Here is a 10,187-nt window from a genome sequence, read left to right as displayed (position 1 = left end):
TGTGTTATAAAAACGACCTTGTTATCTATTTTCAAAAAATGTTTGTCAAACTTTTTTTAACACCCAGGCACGTTACGACTTGACGCTAGATGATCAACATATGTCACATTTGATGGGGACACGATCCCAACCTGCGGCCGCAGAAGATCAGTGTCTGGCGGCTTTACAAATTTTGTCGTAAACTTCGGGGAAAGCCTCCTTGCAGCCGAGCTCCTCTCTCAATTTCTGATACGGCTGCCCGTCAAACATCTCCCAGAACTCGTCGCGGTCCATGTAGACGTCGGCGTACAGCATCTGGAACCTGCAAAGTCAACACAAGAACGTTAGAAAACATCTGAGTCATTAAGCTAATGTCGTCAAAGGAATTTGAAATATTTGCGTGGTTAAACTTCACAGCAGAAATCCAAAATCTTGAGCGACGTACACGTGGACGTCTCGAACAAACTTCTCCAGCCGCCTCGTAGACGCCGTTGCCTTAAAGTGTTTGACTTTGGGCTCGCCGTAGGCACTGATGTCCACGTACAGTTTCTCCTTGTCACTTTTGGGGTGGACCATGCCCCTGCCGGGTGGTAGGAGGAACGGGCAGAGCCAGAGAGGGTAAACCTGAACACAGAAAAAACTAAATGTTCAAAGGGCCGTGTTGAGAGGTGGCTCGCATAATCCAAAGTATTTTGTCCATCTATCTCTCCCAGCATTTTGGCAAAAGTCAAAATGTCTTCTCTACCTGGATGTCCTAATATTAAGAAGAGTATTTGTATCTTTAAAGAGAAATACCTCCTTTACCCTATAACGACTCTGTGGAGCGTGTGTGCGAAATTGTCAAAGGGAACAGAGAAAGGTATGAGAAACACAGTCAAGACATTGACAATGCCATCCAAGAGGTGGAGGACTGGGGGCTCGTCATAAACGAATGGTGCCACCTGGCTCCCGAGAGTGAGTTGCAAAGACTCAAATGCGTTGAGGAAATCAACGCAAGAGAGGACCCAAATGACAACGTGGAGGAAAATGTCCCGGACTATAACGTCAGGTCCGAAACAACACAAATGTCCAGAGATGGGACCAAGTCACACTTGTGCAAGTCTCAAGTAAGTCTCAAGTCTTACCCTTCAAGTCTCAAGTAAGTCCCAAGTCATTTTTTTCTTGGGCAAGTCAAGTCAAGTCTTTAAATAGGTCAAGTCAAGTCCAAGTCAAGTCCTTAAATAGGTCAAGTCAAGTCACAGAGACCCATCTCTGCTTCCAAGTCCTCTCACGGCTCATCAACAGGCGAATTCAGTTTGATTTCAATTCTGATCACTGATCAAATTAGATGTGATGGCATTATTGGGAAGTTTTCTGGCATAGAGTACAGCTCAGCACCTCGTGTGGTCGGCCATCTTGTCTTTTTTCTTCATCTTTTTTTTTTGTCCAGTCGCTGGTTGGGGTTCTAAAGACACTGGGCGCTGATGGTAAAGCTGAACTTCGCTGTGGGTCCCACGTGATGCGACTCCTCAGCAAACTTTTGCCAGAGCAGCGAGCGGGTTTCCGTCGGTGCATATTCCAACAGGCAGGCACTACACCCAACCTGCTTGACCTGGCTCAGTGGCTGAAATATGAATCGTGGTGTCAAGACTTTGATGGGGCGACCGCATCTAGAGGGCTGAGACAGAGCCACGCACCTAAGTCCGAGAGCCGCCGAGGACAGCGGACTGTCACTGTTCTCCATGGCTCCAAGAGCCTAGAGGACAACAGAGCATCCCAGAGAGACCTGAAGAGTAAAGTGTGGAGAGCCAGATTACTGCCCTCTGTGAGAATGAAGAATAAAAGACAACAAAAGGTGCTGGCGCCGTGCAAGACCCCACCAAGAAGCTCAGTGTGACCTTGAGAAGCTCTGCGGCCTGTGCCAAGGTAAACATCTACAGGTCCTTCACGAGGTCAACGACAGGCGGCCTAGACCTTCAAACCGTGACAACAGTCAACAGGCGAGCCCCACTACTGAGGTACTGTACGTCGACCGCCCACCAGAAGGCAACAGAGTCCTACTCAAAGTCGTCCATGTCGTTCTTCTCCACGGCAACCGTACCCTGACAACCTACGCCGCAGGTGTCAAACTCAAGGCCCAGGGGGGCGGGGGGTCAGATACGGCCCGCCACATCATTTTATGTGGCCCGCGAAGACAAATTATGCATCAAATTAGTATGTCATTACTAGAATTGCAAATCGTCTTCACTTTTAATAATACCTTTTTTAAAAATATTTGACCAGTTTTTACTCATCTGATTTGAAAACGAGTTATTTGTCAGTTTGTTTTGCAGCTTTTACTGTCTATAATATGAGATGCTCATACATTTATTTGGGTTGACAGTCATAATGGCCCTCTGAAAGAAGCTATGACTACAATGCGGCCCGGAAAAAAAAAGAGCTTGACACCCCTGACCTACGCCATCCTGGACGACGGCTCAGAAAGAACAATGCTGCTCTCAGCAGCTGCCCAAGAGCTTGGCATGCGAGGAGCGAGGGAGGACCTCCCACTGCGGACCATCCGGCAGGACGTCCAGACCCAAAGACCAGCTTCAAAGTCTCCAAGGCCTTCACAGCAGCACACTTTGGCCTGGCCGACCAGTCCTACCCGACAGATCAACTCCAGCAGAGGTACTCCATCTTCTGTCAACACAGTCGTGGCCACTCCAGCAGACACCAGGCAGCATGACACTTGGCCACACCTGCTGCATGCTACCATTCAGGAGCTGCATGGGGCGGCAGATCCAAACCCACCGCTGAAGATTACCGCCGGGCAGAGATCTTTATCTTCAAGCGATCCCAGTGCGAGAGCTTTCCCGACGAGCTGAGACTCTTGACAGCTGGTAGGCCTGTCCCGTCGAACAGTAGATTGCTGACCTTGTCCTCCGAGATGGACCAAGGCCGACACTCATTGGCGTCGGAGGTCGGCTCCACCATGCTCTACGCCGCTATCAGCATACCTGTCCAGAATGCCGACGCTGGAAAGCCAGACCAGTTGTCCCCAAGATGGCGGATCTGCCACCTGCTCGTCTCCGCCTCTTCAAGCCAGTCTTCTTCTCAACAGGGATGGACTGCTTTGGGCCATTCCAGGTTAAGGTGGGGAGGCGCACGGAGAAGAAGTGGGGCATCATCTTCAAGTGTCTCACAAAGGTTTTGGCTTGACTTTCAACAATGGGCTTGTTCAAAAGGGTTGCTCTTTTTTTCTCTTACTACCTCTGATATTAAATATGGCTTTTTTCATAGAGAAAATGGAATTTTTTTTGGTTAATATTATTTAGTTGGCCAAACAATACATCCACAAATGTCGCTTCTTTAAAACAAAAACAAACATTCTTTATTGGAAGAATGATCTGAAATCCTACAACAATTGGTTAAAGCTTATTAACACCAAGAATCCTGTTAAATTGACCTCATTTATTGAAAGGCTGTCTCTGTAAGATATTTGCTGCGGGTTTATGTTCTTTGTATATAAGATGGAGTTGCCCTGTAATGTGGTTTTATTTTATTGTTGGAGCCTAGTATTAATATCATTATTATTTGTGGTCCGGTCTCTGAATTATTCCTGTTCTATGTGAAGCCAGATAGTCAGGTCTCCTCCTCCTTTGCAGCCACCTATAATGAGGGAGTTCAGACAGGGGTGTTTTGTCTCATTGGTGTTTCTTGGTTTTAAAGGAGGAGTAGTGATATCGTTTTTTCAACCACTAAAATCATTACTCGAATATGTTTTATTTTTCTTGTATGAAAGTCAACCCGGAGATTTATGTTTAATGTAAATAAATACCTTTTTTGGACTGAAGAACTATCTCTGCGAGTGCTTTTTGGTTTAGTGGGTTGAAGACCTCCTCCTTACGAGCTACTCTTTTATTTTTGTGGTGACAATTTTTGGAATACAACAGTAGCCATAACAAGTTGAAAAAACTTCACTGAAGACTCCAAGGAAATTAATTCGGAGAGTCCGTGGATCCAAGCGATCACCCGCTGACAGATGAGGAAGCCGTGAGTAAAACCAGCTGATCGGATTTATGAATTTACAAATGCGCACGAGTCTGCGCAAGAACTCTTATCGCAGGAGGAAAAGGATTATTACGACTGGTGTGAACCCAGGATAACTAACCTAAATTATTTCATTAAAGAGGTGGAACCATGGAAAAGAGACATTGCACAGTCAAAGACACAGGACATGTCATTGGACATTTGACAGTGTCAAATGTATCACGCAGCTCAAAGGTATCACGCAGATCAAAGTCTAGCGCTGACTCGTCAGTCTCTTCAGCATTAAAGAAGGCCAAGGCAGATCAGGCTGCTGCACTGGCACGAGCTGCTGCAATGAAAGAAAAACAAACTATTAAAATTGAAATCAAAGATGGAAAAAATGAGTTGGATGCAGACCTTGCTGCATCAGCTGCTAAGATAAAAATACTCCAAAGTGATGATGAGGGGAGCCAGGAGGCTCCAGATGATGCCATGAATGAGTATTATGATTCTCACCATGAACCAGAAACAATGGAAAGCAATGTGGAATTTGTGCAATTAGGTGCCATACCCAAAACCCAACTCCAGCAAACCATCTCAAATCTCAACAGGCCTCCACCTCCCTGCTCACCAGAAATAAAATCTCAATTTAATTTTTGTTTTTTTTTTGTGTGTGCTTTGGTTTGTTCTGTGTTTTTTGGTATTGGGGATGTCTTATTTTGGTTTTGATGGTGTTTGAATGAAAGGTTGAATAGGGGGAGGGGCATGTAAGGGACCGCGCCGAAAAGCGCGTGTGCAAGAACATTAAAGAGAAGGAATACATTACACCACCATCTTGTCGTGTCTCAGAAAGAAATGGATATTGAAGCTGCAAACCTAACAAGAATAAGTGTCAATTTTTGCCCATGTGAAGCCCTTCGAGCTTTGTCTGTGATTAAGGGCGATAGAAAGAAACTTGACTTGACTTGCAATGATAACAGCCAGCGAGGCGGGTCACGTGATTTCAGAGAAAGCCAAACTCGAGCTGATGTTGTTGCGCGCCCCTACCAGCAGGAGAGGGCGATGTTTTACCACACGGTTTATTAACACACTGTGCACGCAGCCCAGAGTGACATCATCGCCAGGCTGAACTCCAATTGGCTTAAGTGGGAAGTAGTCGAAGCGCGTCTGCTGTTTTCTGTACTTCCTCGTCCGCCAGTCGGACGAGTCACTCGTCGCAACTTTGACCAAATACCCCTTTTGACTAAAATCGCAAAAAGACAACTTGATGCTTGGAATGAATTTACTTGTATTCTTTGTTGCGGCCGTGCAAATTTACAGCGTGGCACCTGGTAAGTTTACTTTGCTTACAACTCAGTTTATTATCCTCAAGATTGACGCTCTTGATTTTGAACTGACGCATTTATTATGTTATTTGGTTACATTTTCTTCACATGCTGCTGCGTCATGAGCGGAAAATTCCTTCACCTGAACACTCGTTTTCTCATAGTTAGACGGGAACACAATGCTTTGATAATAACTTTTAGAATATTTAGTTAATAAAGTTGAAAAACTTAAAAGTGACACAAAGAAAGTTGGTGTATACCTGCATGAATATCCATTTGGTTAATAATGGAAAAGCTAATGTACAGTAATGAAATGTTTGACAATAGAGTCTTTGCAATTGATTATTAACATTTCACGGTAACAGCAATAAAGTTGTATCTAATCTTTCATAATAAAAAAAAAAACATTCTATTGCCTGCTGAATGGACAATATATGATCAATTACGTAATTGGAAAAGTTTTTTGGGCAAATTAAAAAGAATGGCAAAAGTTATGTAATTATATTTCTTTCATAAGTGGATTTAAATCGCTGATGAGGGGCATCGCGCTGGAATCTAACGTATTTATCAACAACCAGCAGAAAACAAACAATTGTCACTGACAAGTTTGAGCGAAAGAATGCGCTTGGATAAACATGAACTCCAACATGTCAAGTGCTGAAATGTTCAAACTGCAGACAGGATCGTTGAAAATATGAATTGCACAAGATTGCTTAATGTAAAAACAAAGCAAGATCATGGGTGTCACTTTTGTGTTTGTCTTTCAGTCATTCACACGCTCAATTATTTCGAGACCAGCTCTCAAGTTGCAAAGCTACCAGAGTACTTGCTGGTGGCGTATGTTGACGGCGTTCAGATTCAGCAGTTTGACAGCAACCACAGGGAAACGAAAGTGAAACATGACTGGGTGAACAAAATCACAGAAGATGATCCGCACTTCTGGGAGATAGAGACAGCGATCAATATTCAGAATGAGCAGATCATGAAACGCAACATTGAAATCGCTAAAAAGCGCTTCAACCAAACTGGAGGTTTGTTTACGTCCGAGCGTCCGCTCGTAAAATTCATTTCATGTGCTGGTACACTTTTTTTTCTTCCCGACTAATAAACAGACGTGTCGCTGCTGGCTTCTCTCTGATTATCGTCACTGAATCATGTGTGCGATTCTTTCAGGTGTTCACATGATTCAGCGCATAAACGGCTGTGAATGGGACGATGAGACTGGGGAGGTTGATGGTTGGGAGCACCACCGTTACGATGGAGAAGACTTCCTGTCATTTGAGGCGAAGACGATGACATGGATCGCAGCACATCCACAAGCTTTCATCAGCAAATTGAAGTGGGACCAAAGCGACGGGTTCAAGGAACACAAGAAGAATTACTTCACTAAGGTGTGTCCTTCTGATTTGAAGAAGCATGTGAGCAACGGGAGGGACTTCCTGACGAGAACCGGTACGTTGCGCTCTCACACCTTCTCTCAACCTCACGCACACACTTTCTCTCTTTCCTCCCATCGTATTCTCTCCATCTTTCGTGCCCTCCTCACGCATTTCCCTCTATCTTTGCCCCCGCGTGCAGAGCTTCCCAAGGTGTCTCTCCTGCAGAAGACGCCTTCCTCTCCGGTCACCTGCCACGCCACGGGTTTCTACCCCATTACATCGTCCCTCTTTTGGAGGAAGAACGGCGAGGAGATCCACGAGGACGTGGAGATGGGGGAGACCTTCCCCAACCACGACGGAACCTTCCAGAACTCGGTCGACCTGAAAGTGAAGGTGACTCCCGCCGCGGAGCGGGAGTACGAATGCGTGTTCCAGCTGGCCGGCGTCTCGGAAGACATCGTCATCAAGCTGGACGCCGGAAGCATCCTGACCAACCAGGGTGAGCGCTCAGTTTGGAGCGGCTCAGACACGTCCGATTGGCTGTGGGCTCTCGCGGGTCATTGACGTGTCTCTCTTTGCGCTTTGCCGTGTGAAGAAGAGCAAGACTGGAAGAAGGCAGTGGCCATCGCCATCCCGTTGGTGGTCCTCGCTCTGGTGGCGGTGGTGGTGGTGATGTTCCTTGCCAAGCGTCTCAAAAGCAAACAAGGTGAGCGACACAAATGTTTGCTCCGTCAGGAACATCCAAAGAGAACATTGTTTGTGACCACTCCTAATCTCTTCTTGCGTCTCTTTCATTTCAGCCAAATACTCTCAAGCTTGTAAGTAAAACGTTTTCTGCTTCCTTTGCGCCACAATAACAAGGCAGCCATGTCAAGATTTGATTCAAACCTAAAGTGTCAATGCCGGAAAATGTCAGCTGCGTACACTGATGCCCTGAGATACGCTTGCAAATGCTTTTTTTCCATTGAAAGGAATGGAATGACATTCATCAAAATTGTCATCTTGTGTAATTTAACCTCTCTGGCTTTTAGCTGTTTCCACCGGTTCTGAGCCTGTTTCCGGGTGAGAGGCAGCAACGGTCACCTGGTAAGATAGCTCATGCTGCCTACACGTGGTCTTCGGATTCTGGAGGTGGGTTAGGGCACATTTGGATTCTTGTTGACTATTTTGCTCTGCTCTTCTTTCTTCAGGTGTCGGAATTCTTTCAGAGGACTTTCTCATCACAACACATGTTGTTTTTCTTCAAGTCAACAATAATTATGTTTTTGTTATATCAAGTTTTTCTGACCTCTGACCTTTTTAAGCAGCTGGTAGCTTTGGAGGCAGCTGAGGCGTCCTCAGCCTCCTTTTTGTCTTCCTACCTCATTTAGGGCATGGAAACAGAGACACAATGAATTGATTCTTTTTATGAATGTTTTGATATACATGATAGATTTCTTCTTTTTATCCGCTTCTAAATAATCTTTTAACTGTTCCCTTTTAACTCTTTTAATGACCGATTGATCCAACTTTATTCTTAATATTTTACAATTGCAATTTACAATTGCTTTACAAAAGTTGTTTTATCTGTTTTATCTATTTTTAAAATGAATTTTATTGGGTGTAAATTTCCCTTAAACACAAATGCACTTGATTTTAAGATACCAAATGCGAACTGTATATTTTTAATTTTTATTGATTAAAACACTTGTGTTATAAAAACGACCTTGTTATCTATTTTCAAAAAATGTTTGTCAAACTTTTTTTAACACCCAGGCACGTTACGACTTGACGCTAGATGATCAACATATGTCACATTTGATGGGGACACAATCCCAACCTGCGGCCGCAGAAGATTAGTGTCTGGCGCCTTTACAAATTTTGTCGTAAACTTCGGGGAAAGCGTCCTTGCAGCCGAGCTCCTCTCTCAATTTCTGATACGGCTGCCCGTCAAACATCTCCCAGAACTCGTCGCGGTCCATGTAGACGTCGGCGTACAGCATCTGGAACCTGCAAAGTCAACACAAGAACGTTAGAAAACATCTGAGTCATTAAGCTAATGTCGTCAAAGGAATTTGAAATATTTGCGTGGTTAAACTTCACAGCAGAAATCCAAAATCTTGAGCGACGTACACGTGGACGTCTCGAACAAACTTCTCCAGCCGCCTCGTAGACGCCGTTGCCTTAAAGTGTTTGACTTTGGGCTCGCCGTAGGCACCGATGTCCACGTACAGTTTCTCCTTGTCACTTTTGGGGTGGACCATGCCCCTGCCGGGTGGTAGGAGGAACGGGCAGAGCCAGAGAGGGTAAACCTGAACACAGAAAAAACTAAATGTTCAAAGGGCCGTGTTGAGAGGTGGCTCGCATAATCCAAAGTATTTTGTCCATCTATCTCTCCCAGCATTTTGGCAAAAGTCAAAATGTCTTCTCTACCTGGATGTCCTAATATTAAGAAGAGTATTTGTATCTTTAAAGAGAAATACCTCCTTTACCCTATAACGACTCTGTGGAGCGTGTGTGCGAAATTGTCAAAGGGAACAGAGAAAGGTATGAGAAACACAGTCAAGACATTGACAATGCCATCCAAGAGGTGGAGGACAGGGGGCTCGTCATAAACGAATGGTGCCACCTGGCTCCCGAGAGTGAGTTGCAAAGACTCGAATGCGTTGAGGAAATCAACGCAAGAGAGGACCCAAATGACAACGTGGAGGAAAATGTCCCGGACTATAACGTCAGGTCCGAAACAACACAAATGTCCAGAGATGGGACCAAGTCACACTTGTGCAAGTCTCAAGTAAGTCTCAAGTCTTACCCTTCAAGTCTCAAGTAAGTCCCAAGTCATTTTTTTCTTGGGCAAGTCAAGTCAAGTCCTTAAATTGGTCAAGTCAAGTCCAAGTCAAGTCCTTAAATAGGTCAAGTCAAGTCACAGAGACCCATCTCTGCTTCCAAGTCCTCTCACGGCTCATCAACAGGCGAATTCAGTTTGATTTCAATTCTGATCACTGATCAAATTAGATGTGATGGCATTATTGGGAAGTTTTCTGGCATAGAGTACAGCTCAGCACCTCGTGTGGTCGGCCATCTTGTCTTTTTTCTTCATCTTTTTTTTTTGTCCAGTCGCTGGTTGGGGTTCTAAAGACACTGGGCGCTGATGGTAAAGCTGAACTTCGCTGTGGGTCCCACGTGATGCGACTCCTCAGCAAACTTTTGCCAGAGCAGCGAGCGGACTTCCGTCGGTGCATATTCCAACAGGCAGGCACTACGCCCAACCTGCTTGACCTGGCTCAGTGGCTGAAATATGAATCGTGGTGTCAAGACTTTGATGGGGCGACCGCATCTAGAGGGCTGAGACAGAGCCACGCACCTAAGTCCGAGAGCCGCCAAGGACAGCGGACTGTCGCTGTTCTCCATGGCTCGAAGAGCCTAGAGGACAACAGAGCATCCCAGAGAGACCTGAAGAGTAAAGTGTGAAGAGCCAGATCTTACTGCCCTTTCTGTGAGAATGAAGAATAAAGGCCGACAAAAGGTGCTGGCG

General features: G+C 45.3%; 3 protein-coding genes across 3 annotated transcripts; 1 reads left to right on the top strand and 2 right to left on the bottom strand.

The window, feature by feature from the left end:
- Positions 1–2: 2 nt before the first annotated feature.
- On the bottom strand, positions 3–600 carry LOC133144580 (delta(24)-sterol reductase-like). Its single transcript, XM_061267392.1, has 2 exons — positions 425–600; positions 3–301 (listed from the first exon to the last, which is right to left on the bottom strand). Exons 1-2 carry the CDS (start codon positions 553–555, stop codon positions 148–150), a joined length of 285 nt encoding a protein of 94 aa, XP_061123376.1. The 5' UTR covers positions 556–600; the 3' UTR covers positions 3–147.
- A 4,530-nt stretch (positions 601–5,130) lies between these two features.
- LOC133144603 (H-2 class I histocompatibility antigen, K-Q alpha chain-like) lies at positions 5,131–8,374 on the top strand. Its single transcript, XM_061267438.1, has 8 exons — positions 5,131–5,300; positions 6,062–6,325; positions 6,468–6,746; positions 6,873–7,172; positions 7,269–7,379; positions 7,474–7,491; positions 7,705–7,759; positions 7,864–8,374. Exons 1-7 carry the CDS (start codon positions 5,237–5,239, stop codon positions 7,737–7,739), a joined length of 1,071 nt encoding a protein of 356 aa, XP_061123422.1. The 5' UTR covers positions 5,131–5,236; the 3' UTR covers positions 7,740–7,759; positions 7,864–8,374.
- A 78-nt stretch (positions 8,375–8,452) lies between these two features.
- Positions 8,453–8,961, bottom strand: LOC133144099 (delta(24)-sterol reductase-like). The gene is made up of 2 exons (XM_061266504.1): positions 8,786–8,961; positions 8,453–8,662 (listed from the first exon to the last, which is right to left on the bottom strand). Exons 1-2 carry the CDS (start codon positions 8,914–8,916, stop codon positions 8,509–8,511), a joined length of 285 nt encoding a protein of 94 aa, XP_061122488.1. The 5' UTR covers positions 8,917–8,961; the 3' UTR covers positions 8,453–8,508.
- Positions 8,962–10,187: the final 1,226 nt, after the last annotated feature.

The sequence above is a fragment of the Syngnathus typhle genome, linkage group LG20 (genome assembly GCF_033458585.1).
Source record: "Syngnathus typhle isolate RoL2023-S1 ecotype Sweden linkage group LG20, RoL_Styp_1.0, whole genome shotgun sequence".
Taxonomy (NCBI): Eukaryota; Metazoa; Chordata; class Actinopteri; order Syngnathiformes; family Syngnathidae; genus Syngnathus; species Syngnathus typhle.
Note: the sequence above shows the minus strand (reverse complement) of the source record. Positions and strands in the feature narration are given on the sequence as shown.